This window comes from Apteryx mantelli, chromosome 3 (genome assembly GCF_036417845.1).
Source record: "Apteryx mantelli isolate bAptMan1 chromosome 3, bAptMan1.hap1, whole genome shotgun sequence".
Taxonomy (NCBI): domain Eukaryota; kingdom Metazoa; phylum Chordata; class Aves; order Apterygiformes; family Apterygidae; genus Apteryx; species Apteryx mantelli.
Window position 1 is genome coordinate 24,914,704 of NC_089980.1, and position 14,909 is coordinate 24,929,612.

General features: G+C 44.8%; 1 protein-coding gene across 1 annotated transcript in view; it reads left to right on the plus strand.

Annotated features, from left to right (window-relative positions):
• GALNT14 (polypeptide N-acetylgalactosaminyltransferase 14) overlaps window positions 1-13,737 on the plus strand; it is a 169,076-nt gene extending 155,339 nt beyond the window's left edge. The window contains exons 11-15 of the mRNA XM_067294683.1: window positions 478-570; window positions 1,913-1,996; window positions 3,571-3,715; window positions 11,899-12,018; window positions 12,625-13,737. Of these exons, the coding sequence (XP_067150784.1) occupies window positions 478-570; window positions 1,913-1,996; window positions 3,571-3,715; window positions 11,899-12,018; window positions 12,625-12,783 (601 nt within the window). The 3' untranslated portion in view covers window positions 12,784-13,737. The remainder of the gene's footprint in view (window positions 1-477; window positions 571-1,912; window positions 1,997-3,570; window positions 3,716-11,898; window positions 12,019-12,624) is intronic.
• The last annotated feature ends 1,172 nt before the right edge of the window (window positions 13,738-14,909 follow it).

A 14,909-nucleotide genomic window follows, 5' to 3' on the forward strand; every position in this document is an offset into this window, starting at 1 on the left:
TGCTGAAATTAGCCCCAGGGAGATCCAGGGGTGCACAGAGCAGGAGAGTCCATACAGGATTGACACGAAGAAAATATTTGGCTTCAGTGTTTGGCAAACTTTGCACCACTTTTCAGAGCTCCATCCCAGCTGCTAAATAAAAGCCAGCGTATGCCTGCCTGGGAGATGACACTTAAGGAAGAGAAGCCACACTTGTGAGTCTGATGGATACAAAGCATCTAGCAGAGATTGAGATGGTGAATTCCTTGCCTGAGCTGTGGCCTGTTTTGTGCTTGGTGCCTCGAGTGACAGGGAGGAGGAATATCTTCTCTGGTACTGAGGAGTGAGTTGGCTCAAAGACAGTTTGGTCCAAGCCCAAGTCAAAGATGGGAGCAGAGTGGGGTGGAATAGTCAGTGTATCAGGGCCTGCCTTTAGAAAATGTGGATCTCACCTCAAAGGCTTCCTTGGTTTCACCTGTCTTTCATCGCTTCCCTTAGAAACACTAAGCGCACAGCAGAGGTGTGGATGGATGAATTCAAACAGTATTACTACGCAGCTCGTCCTGCAGCGCAAGGAAGGCCTTATGGAAAGTAAGTGTCTTTCTCTGGTGGCCAGCAGGCCCCCACCTGCACCCAGCACAGCTGCCTGCTGCAGTGGGTGTTCATCGCGATGTTGCCTTGCTGCGGAAACCTGCCTGTGTTGTTTCTGTAGTAGCACTCAATTAAATGCTAATGGTAGGCAGATGCTACAAGCACAGCAACGAAACATATAAACAGCCAGTTTATATGCTATGCTAGTTCATCTCAGGGAGTGAACCAAACCATGGTGAGGGAAGACCCCCCTCAGCCCATGTCCTGTCCTTGACATTATGTTCAACTGATTCTAGGCCTAGGGTAGAGTTTGGGGTGAGAGTTTAGAGGTCTCACTGGCAGCTGGGGGCCAGGAAAATTGGCAAATTCTGAATGCAGAAAGGCTTTATTGGAAAGGAGCAAGTGTTTTATATTCAGAATATTTGCCACTCCTGGATAGTCAGACACCTCTCCTTTTCAGGAGTGTACATATTTGTATTAATTTCTCATTTTCACATGCTGTTTATTTCCTTAGAAAGTTTCCAAATCCAGAAACAAATTCCTTCTGGCTACCTTTCAATTTCCAGGGAAAACACATTAAAATCCTGGAGACCAACTTATTTCGACTGAATTCACATCCTCTTCCCATCTGTTAGCATGCGATGAAGTAATAGCTCTGTCTGTCTGAGTAAACAAGGATGTAGGGAAGACAGACTATGGAAAGGGAAGGTACTGTTAAGTTTCCTACTGCCACATAAGTGCCAGCCCACAACAGCTCCATGGGTAGAAGCTGACCCAAAGAAGAATGGAGCCTGGAAAATGTCACTGTATACAACATGATCTCTCAGCAGAAATTCAGGTCCTAGTTAATGAAAGAAGGAAGGATTTCACCATGTGATTAAGTTCTGCTGAGTTCAATAGGACTTAAAGATGTGTTTCAGTGCTCTTGTGAATCAAGGCCTTCTGTAGTCCTGTAAACTAATAGTAACTTGTAATAGTATATATTCATTTCCTAGTACATTACTATATTAAATTAGTGCTTATTGTATGTAGTAGTTAGAATATATTTGTTACTAATCATTTTTAAATGACTGTACTTTTCTACGTGCCTTTTCATCCATCAAACTCCAAGCTCCTTTTTAAAGTGGCAGTTATCACCCCGTTTTTACCGAGTGAAACCCCCGAAGAGACAGAATTTAAAATGACAGATGAAGATCATGCAGCAGGTGGCAGGAAATTGAGCCCCTGATACTCTGCTGTTTGCTCTCTGTACATTTGTTTGGTTTCTCTCATCCTCCCTTTTGATGCCTGAGTCTAGCCCTCATGATTTCCATTCCATCTCCTCAATATTTTCTCCCCACAGTGTCCAGAGCAGAGTGGACCTGCGGAAGAGGCTGAAATGCCACAGCTTCAAGTGGTACCTGGAAAACGTTTATCCTGAACTTAGGTACAGATCAATGATCTCAGTCTGGTTTCTAGCACTCTAGTGGGACTTCCAGTCCTTCCTGCCCCCGGTGAGCTTTCCCCTGCCCTTCCAGCCACCCACACCTCCCTCTGACTGTCACTCCAGGCCCCCTCAGCATCTCAGCCCCTTCACCCCAGCACCACCCAGTCAGGCCATCCAGAAATCACTCAGTGGCCAATGGCATCCACCAGTGGGTCCTCTTCTCCCCGTTATATCCCTGTCCCACCACTTTCCACCAGCAGTCTGTGTGACCCCCTTATTCTTCTGGTTCAACCCTGGACCCTCATTTCTCACTTCCTCCCAGCCCTATGGTCCTTCCCTCTAGCTTCCTCCTGCCTCAGAGAGCTGAGAGGGAGGAACAGGCACAAAGACCTCCTTGCTCAGGCCTCACAGAAAGGCATGATGAATGTTTTGCTGTTTTTAAACATAGTTCGGTCACAGTGTGACATAGTTCGTTTGTGATCCTGCTTTCAATTAGTAGTAGTAGCCAGGCTGCTCCATGGCTCTTTGCTGCAGGGTTTCCAGTGCTGGTGAGGTTCACAGCACTGGTTATTTTCTTTAGCAGAGACCATCTGGGGGAAGTTGTTCACGGCCCAGCGCGGGCAGCAGAGCAGTGTCAAGGACAGCTGGGTGCAGCCGGGGCACTGCCTGCGGTGCCCAGGGGCACGCGCTGCTTGGGGCTTGGGTAAGACAGCTCTTAAGGCTTCTTCAGGCATCTCCCTGCCCATGCGACATGATAGATGTTATAGGGAAGTATTGCAGGGTGGAAAATCCACCATAGCCTTTGGTGTGGTTTTTTTGGTACTTAGTGACTCTTGTTTACAAAAAAAGCACCTTATTTCCAGTCCTCTCACACTCCTGCCCTTTAAATTTGTGGTGCTTTTCTGTGATACTGAAGTCTTTTCTGTTATCAAACTCCACTGTAAGAGTTTATAACATTTATTCAGGAGACTCTGTCTTACTCCTAGCCTAATGCTTTGGTTAATATGAACTTTCTCAGCTGCTTTTGCACAGATCCCTTTCTGGCACCAAAAATACTCCAGAATCTGTTGCATCCATTCCCTCAGTCACTACCAGGAGCTATCCTCAGAAATGGCATAAAAGTTTTGGAGATACCTCCAGCGACCTCCTGGTGCATTCGCTGAGTGTAGAATCACAGTGTGAAAATGATTTGTAGCTGTTTTCTTGCTTTTTCACCACAGCAGCATTCACCAAGAATGACAGGGCTGTGTGGCAGTTTCTTATAAAGTTTCCCCACCCCTGCAAGCTGAAGACTGACCTTCTACCTGCTCACAGTGTATTTCTTGCTCCTCTGTTTGCCTTGTGCAATATTATTTATTTTTCCCTCTTATAAAAGCCAGCCATCCATTTCTGAATGCTGCTTCCGCAGTTTCTGTGTCCCTCTACTGCTCACAGTGGTTCAGTCCTGAGACAGTTTTGTCACTCTCATTTTCTGAAGGTGAACTCTGAGGTGCAGATGACACCCTCCTTACCCTCCCTTTGAATATCCTGTGTGTCTAGGGGAGAGGAGATGTTATTTTCTGCTGTTCCCACAGGATTCCTGAGGAATCACTCTACCAGTCTGGGATGATCAGGCAAAGGCAAAGCTGCCTGGAATCACACAGGTCCGAAGGCCAAGAGTTCCCAGTCTTGAGCTTAAATCCTTGCATCAGCAGCAAAGGCACGGCAGCAACGGCACAGGTAAGGTATAGTGCCTATCCCCATAATGCAGGCTGAAGAAAAGGCTTGGTGCAGCTTCAAGGTGATTTTTTAAGTTTGCTAAAGCTCTGCTGGAAGACTGAGATGTAGTTAAAGCCTGGTAAGTCCTACTTGCCTTGGCGGGGGCCCTGGGCAGCAGCAGGAACTGGTGCAGTAGCCAGGCAGCTCCAGAACGGGGTGGACTGCTTTTCTCTGGGCGAGCCTGCGCTGAGCGCTCCCTGTTGCTGGCCAGGAACGCCATGCATCATTCATATGCAGAGAACAGAGGAAGACAAAGAGAACTATAATTTCCTCTCATTTTTCAGCCTTATTTCTTTCAAAATGCACTGAATCGCACTGGTATTTATAACTTCATAGTCTGCATTCTTTCAGTATTAAACTGCCCATTAAACTAGTGAGAATTTAATGAGGATGATCTCATTTTTTTAATCTCACTGAGATGAAAAAAATTTATATCAACCAGTGTGTGTTCTCTGAAGTATAGTCTAGGAAACATTAGAGCAAAGAGCAGTCACGTGCACCTTGCAGCGGAGTCACTGGAGCAGGACTCTAAAAACGTGGGTTCAATACTTGCCTTTGCTTCAGGCTCCCTTTGTGATTTGGGGCATGTTTGTAAGTTCTCTCAGTGTTCCCATCTATAAAACAGGGAGGATAACAGTCACTTGTTTCTTTGGGGATGCCATGAAATAAATTAATAGGCAATGGTGTACTTGCTTCCACTTGACTGTATATCCTTAACCCTCATGGTTACACATTCAAAACAGGTAGCTATGCATATAAAAGGCCCAGCCTGGGGATGCTGCTGAAAACTTCCTTAATTTGTTTGTGCAAATGAAGCATGTCACTATGTGCATCTCTTATGCATGCAATTGCATGCCTGCATTTAGTCAGTAAAATAATATCTGCTTCACAGTCTGGTAAAATTAACAATGCCTACTTGAATTTTAGTCAGTTCAGAAAATACAGTGAATGTAACTGCAAATACCACGCGGTTACAATTTTTATAGTTTAACTGGTTTCCAGGTTTTAAATTTTTTTTTTCTTTCCTCCACTGTTTTATTGACTTTTTACATAAACAGTAAGAGAAGTGAGCTAATGAGAGCAGGTCATCATGTTTTGCAGAAACAACATTTCTGAAGAAAAAAAAATATATTTTAGTGAAAATTGCAACTCTCAATAAGCTGGATGTTTTTTAAAAAATCTGGTTGTGAAAAATCAAAGGGGAAACGTTTACTTCAAGCCAGCGTTTCAAAATGAAATGGCATTGGTCTTTCTGAAATATCATTTTGATGTGATATTTTAAAATGAGAAGTGTCATGTCAGCAAGTTGGATTGTTTCATTCATATCAAACACATTTTGTTTTGACATTTCTGAGGAGAAAATTTTCAGAATTTTTCATGCCATAAACTTTTCATCTTCCCATTCTGATTCTGCAGCTGTTTGCAATAGGTCAAATGTTTCCCACTGGACTGCAACTCAATTTCTTGTGCCTGTCTAGGACTAACTCTGCAGGGGAACAGTAGAATGTACTACAAAGAAATCACTGAATGGCTACACTCAATAAACAGACAGGAAGAGAGAAAAATCTTTTCCCTTTTATTCTTCTTTCCCTCTCTAGAGTAGTGATCTGTTACTTGTAACCCACAGAGAACATTTCAGATAAAAGTAGGATTTTAAAATTGTCATCGTGGACAGAAGTGTATATTTTAATCACTCAATTGTTACAAGACCCCCTGAACTTATCCATGAGGTGGGAGTTTTAGTCACCAGACTATGTAGTATAAATTACGCAGCAGTTCCAAATGCTCCTTAATTACATATACAGGTGTAACAATCAAATAGTAATCTTCACTTTTAAAAAATTGAAGTCACATCTTGCTTGCCCTAAGCTTGATTATTTCAAAAATATGTTTAGCTAAAACAAAGCTGTGCTTTCCTGACATTCAGCAAGTACAATGGAAAAATCCTGTCTGTCCAGATCCTTTATTATCAAGGCTAGTAGCATTAATTTGATTGCTTGATTCCCTTCCTGTAGTTCTTTCCCTGGTGGGCTCCCTAAGTTCTTTAGCAGCACTAAATGCATGAAGTCCTGGGTCAGTGTGTGAGGAGACCTAAGCTGTCATACATCACAATAGTTTGAGGGGAGAGGAACATGAACGATCAGATGGCAATCAATTCTTTGTTATTTTGGCTTTTTCTATCTTCAGTACATGGGAAGGATACTGTGAGCCCTCTGGCCAGATCTATAGTTTGGGCAAATTGAAAATAATACTCTGACTGCAATGAAACCCGAGCAGATCTCACAAACCCTCCCTGATGGTGTTTGGTATCCGTTCTGAATTACAAAAAGGGACGTTGAGGCACAAGGAGACCCATCATCTTTGACACTCTGTAGGAGAGCTCTGTCTTCTCACACCCAGAATACAACCTGGCTCTTCCCTCTCTGTAAGGTCTTGGAATAGCCAGGACAGGCTGTTTCCTGTGAGGTGGCTCTCCAAGGGACCTGCCCTGGAGCTAGTGACTAGCAGAGAGCTTTGTGCAGTGCTGCCCTCTCCCCAGGGCACAGCATGCTCTGTCTGCCCTACTGCCCATCAGAGGCTTGGTACTGTATGTCTTGTTATGTCTTATTTACTAAATGAACTGATTGATTTAGCTTTTCACAAGAGAAATGCATCTGAGAGAAAATAATTGATCATAATTTTGTCCTGGTTCATCTAATGAAGATGTCACTGGATGGTTTGTGCGTTGGTTTTCTTTTCGAACTAAGTGTCGGTTGATATTAGTCTATACCAATTTGGAATAGATTTCAAACTCTGGGATTTATTTAATAACCCATTAATCTCTAGCAGTTCCAGGAAGCCTGACATGCATCAGAACAAAAAGCAGAAGCTGTTTCGGTCTGGATTCTCATGCACATGTAAGCAGTAGGCGCAAGCTGAGTGTACACAAGCAGTCAGAAGTTAGTCATCTCCAAGAGAAAAGAAGAAATAGTGGGAAAGTTGCAGTGTCCATTTCCCTGGACTGCACCTCAAAATATCTGGGGGCTTGGAGCTGAGTGGCTGCCATTGTGTTTGGATGGCATGTCCTTGACTGTCACTGTGACAGAAATGCAACATGATATTCTGTCTGACATGGCCCTGAAGCTTACCCCAGTTGGCTAGAAGGCCTCTGCAGGTTGAACAGACCTGTACTTCTTTGGAGAACAGTTAGCATCTATCCAAGCTAACCTGACATTCCCTGCAATACATCTCAACCATAATAAATGACTCTTTTGACCTTCCCTGCCTCCAAAGGCTTTGTTCTTCTCCTCCCCATCTCTTCAGCAATCTCTACCTCCTCAGTCAGCACAGTCACTTGATAAGATCCTTTCATTTTCCATTTTTTGCCCTCCAAGATCACTTTTTCCTCAGAGGCTCTGTCATCACAGAGTTTCTCAGACAAGTATTTGAATGTCCCTGTGAAGAGCAAGGGCCCTGGCTCTGATCTGTGCCTTTAATGGGGAGCAGAGATGCTGGTGGGATGCCACCTAGGTTGGAGAACTGTGAGGATGCTCAGATATATTGCTAGGAGGTCACAGATCTCCCCACTTGTCTCTCTTTTGCTCTGCTTTGCATGAGTTACTCCTCATGTGTGACCTGACACAGAAACAAGGGGGCTGTCATGTCACACACTCCCTGGGAAAACATTTATGCCTGAAGACCAGTGAGGCCAACTTGGCTACTTCCCTGTAAGTGGCAGAGTAGTCACAGAAAAGAGGTTTCTATGTGGCCCAGCAGGACAGCCCAGCGGTGAGGCACATTAATAAACCAGTGGCCATCCATGGTGGCTTGTGTGGCAAAATGGATACTGAAGGGATGACAGGTGGCTAGCAAGAAAAAGACTCATTCTCTGGGGATTGTGTTGGGAAGAATTTTCCCTCCTTGACTTTGGCACTCTCCCTTTAGTCTGACTTTAGTGGGCCTATTGGCATTTTTATACCTGCCCCACTTTTGGGGCCACTGGGAATGAAAGACAGTGCTTCCAGGGCTGTTGCTGTGGCTGGCAAAGTGAAGGTTTAGGATCCCACAGAGCTGTCTCCAGTGTGGCCAGCCGAGCCCTTTGGCCCCAGCAGGCTGTCTGGTGCAGTGGGAGCGGAGAGCAGGCTGTCAGTCAGGTCAGCTCTGCACCCAGCACTGGCACGGGCACCCTTTGCGCTTTGCTTTCTCATTCCTGAGAAGTACATAAGTGCCAGTTACGTCACGGGGCCTTGATGAGTGAAGCACTTTGTTATCCTAAGATGACCAATGCAGTCGAGTACTAAGTCTTGGAAAGTTCCTTCTTATGATGGTAAGATAATAAATGAGGGCTGAGGTTAGCCCTGGCTTCGTCATAAATGTTTTTCTCTGGCTGCTACTCCAGCTTTAGGGTGCTGCTGAGCTCAGAGAGGTCAGCAGCAGAGTTCATGCGGCTCCGCCATGTAACGCTGGGCTCCCAGTGGCCTGCTGCGTGACAGGCTGAGGGGCTCCTTTTTCCCTCTGCCAGCCAAGCTATGCTAAGCCCAAGGTCACATTTTAAAATAATTTCTTCAGTTCAGAACAATGCTGAGTAGCAGTGACAAGTGCCTCCTCAAATGATGCTAAAGCCTTGAAAAATAGTCTCAAGCCTCAGATGGGGGGGGAAGTGTTATCCAGGACTTCAGAGGAGAGCAGCTAGTATGTGGGGGATTGCTGGTTGCTGTGTGTGGCTCATGCCTCTGCTCTTCCAATCTTTCTTCCTTGCTGTCCATAGTGCCACCAACACTTAACAAGAAACTGCCTTGTCTTTGAAAAGCCAGGAATCCTTGATTTGTGTTTCATCTTTTGTGTCTGTTTTTACTTCATGTCAGGCGTCAGATCTCGGCCCAGTTGACATCTCTTCTGGCCAATCTGCAGCCCTTGGGTTGTGTTAGCTCTCTGAAGGTCTCTCTGCTTAGGTGCACCCTGAGCTGCCCTTTTCACCACAAAGCCTGTGCTGCAAACCTCTGCTGTTGTTACTGCTGTGCTGGTCACATGAGTGCTGAGTGTGCTGGGGTTTAGAGGAAGATAAAGTAGTTTCTCATGGGAAAGAAGCAGGAATTTTCATCTGGACTGATACAAATAAGAGTAGATATGGGGTAAATTTAAAAATTCACATGGCCATTTGCCTGTATTTTAACTCAAAGCTTTTCATGGATTCAGTGGTGTTCAAGTGACTTTATTTTCTCAATCTTCATTTTCTGCATCATTTTTTCTGGGTTTCATCTAGGGCTGAAAAGGGAAGAGATGTAATTAAAACTGGACAAAACATTTTCAACAGGACTAGCTTCCACAAAAAGTCATTCTGTCAAAATAGAAGAGCCTTGTGAAAATCTATCAGTTTAGATAAAGACTGTAGGAGGACAGCCTGGGGGCAAGAGAGGGAGGATCCAATGTCAGTTACCCAACTGACACATAAATCTGAGCCATATAGGCCTCACTTCTTACAATGAATAACAGCTTAGGATACATGGTTACCATAACCCTTCTGTCCCATAGCACTTTGCTGAATGAGAGGATGGTACTGCCTCGAGAGCATGTGAGTATCAGGAAGGCTTGAACAGAGCCTGGCCTGGAAAAAAATACGGAGAACCTCTGGGAGGAGCAGTACTCCATGAAGTGCCTCAGCGAAGCAAGGAGCTTATATAGGTCAAGAAGTCCCACTCTCTGACTTAGTTGGGGAATCTAACATATACACGAGCTGCAGAATTAACTTCATGTTGTTTAGGAGCCTTGTAGCCTTGGTGCAGCTCAAGCCCTGTCTGGAGTTAAAATGAAGAAGAATTGGTTAAAAATGTAAAGCAGGTTTTCCAAGCAGCTTGTAGGCGGTGCAGGCTCCAAGAACAGGTGTTGGAGCTTGCCCCTTAGGGCTTGATTCTTCACAGATGCAGGACTAATTTGGCACATGATTTCCCAGGCTAGTAGTTTACACAGCAGCTGACAGCGTGCATGGTTGGGATGTCTGGAACTCATTCACTGTAGGATCAGGTGAACTCTGCACAATCTGATAAAGAAGATATAGTTGCCAGATGGCTATTTGGGTGCAGACTACGGCTCTGAAAATGCATGCTTGTTATATGTGGAAACTCTGAGCAGCTCTCACTGAGAAGCCTGTAAGCAGGCTGTTCAAATAGCCAGGTTTGATTTCTATTAGATGATGGGGAATATGGGGCTAAGAATCAGGGGATGTGAGAGGCACAGTGTGAAGTCCTTGTGGATCTGAGTCTGTTCTACAAAAACATGTTTTCCCCTCCAGGTGGCTAAGAACCTGAATGAAGTGGAATTTATGTTCCCAAGGACTAAATGCCTGTAGCTGTTTATTTTAAAGTTGGGGAGAGGGGTTAGAACTGCTGACTGTGACAAACAGCAAAGGGGTGGAAGTGTTTCCTTGCTTTAATAACTTTTGCTAATGTAACCCAAAACCTCCACAGTTCAAAGTCAGTGGGAGTCACAGGTGCCCCAGAGCTCTGGAAATCAGGCCATTCATTCTTTGTGTCTCCTTTTGGCACTAAGAAAGTGTTGCAGTCTCCCAGAAGCATTTTCTACTCTTTGGTTTTCCAGACCCAGCCTGAAAGCCCATATGCTGAGCACTGCCTTCCCCTCCCTTGCAAACACCTTGCTCCCTTCACTCCCATCGGGGTCGCTTCACAGCTCTGGCTCCTCCATATCTGAGCTCGCGGTTGTTTTGCTTTTTCCTCTGCACCTTTGTTCCCAGTGGCTCTCCCACTTCTCACAGCCTATACCCTGGCACCTGCCTTGGCAATTGTGGCCCACTGCCCTGACCCTCTGCCTCCCTGGCTCTCTGGCCTGCTCTGACTAGCCTGATTATTTCAGCCCCTGCTGGTGACGCCAGTCTGCTGTTCAGCCTCCAGACCTGCTCAGTCACCCCTACCATGGCTCGACAAGCTGTTTTCCAGTTGCTCCCACTGCTGCTTGTCTTACTTCCATCTCAGAGTGGTTTATACAGCAGGAGTTGATTCTGCTTTGCACCCAGGCTAGAGGGCCTTGGAAACCCCTTCTCCTTCTGATTTTAAGTTAGTGCCTTCACAAAGTTATAAGAAAAAAAAAAAAAAAAAAACTGTTCAAGAAGTTACTCTCCAAGTTTGTGTAACAGTATGATTTGCAGTTCTCTTAAGCCAAAGGAGCTCTTATCTACTTAGATACACACAAAAATAGCACTGATACATCCCTGCCGGGAGAATCTGAGATCCACAGGAGGTGTTCTTGGGTAATATGTACACAGATAAATGATGGACAATGTTCAACTGAAATAAACATTGGAAGAAACCTCTGTGAAATATTCCTGGGCCAAGTGGTGTATCTGTACAAACATGATCCTTTATCCAGCACATTTGAAAATCCTGGTCAAATTGTCCGCCACTCCTCTTTTTCTCCCAAGGAAAACATTCCTGGGCAAAAAAAAGGATAATCCCAGAGAGACCCTGATGTATGGTAAGCTTTACAGAGACAAAGAGTGTCCGTGCTGCTCCAAAGATTTCTTGGGCTAAGATGATAAAGAGCAGGTGAACCAAAAAAGCAGCCTGAGAAAACTCCAAGACAACACAGGTGCAAAGGAAGTGGTCCTACCGAACCAGTACAGCAGGCATTTGGAGGCTGTTCCTGCTTCTTTAATGTTGAGGGGAGCTTTACCCCTGAATTTTGTGAAAGTGGGAACAGAATCCCGGGGAACTGCAGATACTTGGTACATATCACCTCCTCTCTCCTGCTGCAAGCCACAAAGCATTTCTGCTGCTCTTCCTCAGAAAGAGAATATGGTACGTTGTGCAGTTAGTATTACTTCTGCCTCTTTTTTGCTGTCTTTCCACACCTCTACCATTTCCCAACCCCAGTCTATTTTTGGCCATTAAATCCTTTCCTTGTGAACCATTTTCTCCCAGAAGCTTTTGCAGACATTTTCCTGTGGTTCATACAGTCCTCCAGTGACAGCTGCAGATTTGGGCAGGTTTGAAACATCTTAGTGACTTGTCCTTGTGCCCTTTGATGTCAGTGAGGTTTGCCTTGGTTTCAGTGGGGGCAGGAGTTAAGCCAAAATGTTTGCTTTCCAGGTAGAGGAATGCCAAGAATGAACCCTGATTTCTAACCTCCTTTCTTCCTTTTCTTCCTCTTTGCAGGAATGGACATACACATACAACCATCAAGTCCGCCAGCAGCAGCTGTGCTTGTCTGTGTACACCCTTTTCCCAGGTTCCCAGGTGCTGCTGTCACCTTGCAAAGAAGGTGACAACAAGCAGGTGAGCCTTTTTATTGATCTCCCATTTTCCTTGGATCATTTTTTTTAAGTTCCCTTTCTTTCCAGCAAGAGCAATGAGATATTACTGAACATCAAATCAGCAGTGTACTCTAACTTCATCTAGAAAGCACGGTTTGTCTGAGAGTACAGACTCTGGCCTGTTCAGCCCTTTGCCTCTCAAATGAGTGTGTTGATGAGGATGTCTGTTAGTGCGGGTGGTGATCTGGATACTTAGCCACAGAAACTGGCAATTTAGTTCACACAGGCTGCCAGTCAGCCAGCAGATGCTAGTGTTTCTCAGAAGTTAATCATCTAGCTGGCATTTGAACCAGTGACCTGGGGAAAAGCTGTTAGTGATATATTATCTATCTGAAGGCTGCAGGCCGGGCAGAGGCTGAGTTCTAATGAGTCTAGTGTACCTCTGACAGGAGAAATGCTCAGCATGCAACCTGCTCAGCATGGGCTGGGGGTGCTCTGTTATTGCCAGAATCAAGCCAGGAAGACTTAGTGATGACTTTCTTTTTGATACTGGGACAGTATATTAAAAGCCTGATGAGGAGGAGGCTTGTTTACCCGTGTTTCTTATCCCGTGTGTGTCTCTCCACAGCGATGGGGTAAAGTCGGGTCGCACATTGAGCACATAGCTTCGCGCTTCTGTTTGGACACTGAGACGATTGGGGACACGAATGAGAGTACCAAAGAGTTTGTCATCAACCCTTGTGAAAGCACAGCCATGAGTCAGCGCTGGGACATGGTGATGTCTTGACCTGCTTGAGGACTTACCTAGCTGGGCCAGGCACCGAGACTTTGCTACATGCAAGCAATATGCACCAAATGGAGCTCAAATGCAAAACCATTGGGGGTCCTTGGGTATTATCGGGCAGGAGAAGAATCATTCAAATAAAAATAAGGATATGATGTTCTAGGTTGAACAACAAATGTTGACTGCAGGACATGTAGCCATTATTGGCTTGTTGGCAGTCATACATTCAAAGAGAAGGGATGGCAAGAAACCAATCTTGAAATGTCTTAAAGTGACACTGAGGCTCCTGGGATGGGCCCTACTGAAGTTCAGTGTGTACGGTATTTATTAATCTCACTGGAAACACAGTTTGAAGAGCCTTGGAGACCAAGAGGAGACTTGGACTCAGCAAAACAAGCATCTCAGTAGCTTTGTAAGGGGTGAGGCAAGTGCACAAGGAGAGGACTTGCCAAGGGATGCTAAGAAACAAAATCTGGGGTCAAGTGGAAAACACTGAGTAGTCTTTGCACTTTTCGTTGTAGCGGTTGAATTTGTCTTCTGAAGACAGCATGGGCTGAGCTGTTTTGCACGTTTTAGTTTGTGTGTGATCCATGTATGTGTTGTGTATACAGAGAGGCAGTGCTGTCATTTAGGAGTGCAGCCAGGATCAAACCAGCAGGTAATGGAGGAGTCCTGTTTTGTGCAAACTACCCATGGGTGTTCTTGAATCTCCAAAGTCCAAGCAAACAGAGGATTCACTGTGTGAGATTAAAGGATACAAACCGCTGTGACGCTGGAAGGAGAAGCAGTAACATGATTATTTCAAGTCTCTGAAGGCCATGGGTGAGCCTCAGCCACTAAAAACTCCCTTATAATCTCAATATATGTCTCTCACTACTTCAGATCTGGAATAAGTCAATTTTTCACTCTATTCCATAAAAGTAATATTTTTGGTAATTGAAGGTAATTGTGTCATATTTGTGTTTCCCAATTTCCTGACTACAAAAGGAACAAAGGAGGTAATCAAAACTAGAGACTGTGGGAAAGGAAAAGGAATAGGTAAAGGAATTACCTGGTTTTGCTTCTCAAGTATCTCGTAGCCCAAGATGTGAATTAAGGAAGAAATGGTTTGGGACTCCCTTTGTTATAGCTCTGAGCCCTGAACCCTGGGTCACAATGTACCCCTCTCCTGACATCTTTTAGCGTAGGCAGATTTCCTCAGGTTTTGGAGATATGGCGTTAACCAGAGGTCATGTCAAGGTGCTAAAGCTACGTGGGAGTTATACTTCTCCTGCCAAAGGAGAAAAGGATAGAAGACCTCAGAAGAGGAAGTTACAGAGAAAAATGAAGGGCCCTTTCTAGCCTACCCTTCAGAGCAGATCCCACTATGGCAACAGATAACAGGCAGTGAATCACCAAGAGCTGCATAAACAGCTCTTGTGTAATAACAACTCTTGAGGAGAGTTTTCATAAAACTCTAAATGTGACTTGAAAGCAAATACAGTTTGTGCCTCTAAAAGCCCTAGGCTCTAATGGAAATCCCATCTTTTTGTCCCTTTGCTGCAAACTACAGAGAGAATACCATAAGCTTTGAGCCTTCAAGCTCTCTCAGCATCCCTTCTTGAATAATGTGCTAGCTTTCAGGATTTTACTGCCTCAGTTTCTCCTCCCTCAGTGCTAGGAGAAAGCCATATGTGTAAATCTCCTTGGCTTTAGTGGCAAAACCAGTATAACTCTATCTATAAAAGGTCACAGAATATAAATGCTTTTCCATGTGCTGTAGTGATTACTAATCTAACGAAGCTCCCCTGGTGCAAACCTGAAGGACTTCTATTACGGAAGGGCTGGAGTAAGCTCTCATTTCATGGTGGTGGATTACATTGTTTTCATGTCACCACTTTCCAAAGGAAACAAAGGGAAATATTCAAAATGTAATGGACCATTTCACAAAGAAGGTTAGTGGCCTTGTGGTCCTTATATTTAATTGAACCAGGAAATGTCATACCTGCTTTTCTCACTGCAGATGACAGGCAAGTTGTAATAATTTCCTAGTCAGTGCTCACAAGGGAAAGCAGCTTCCAAGAGCTTGCAGCTTAACGTGGTCACACCTGTGCCATGCTTGCAGCCTGGGACAGCGGAGTTGATCTGAT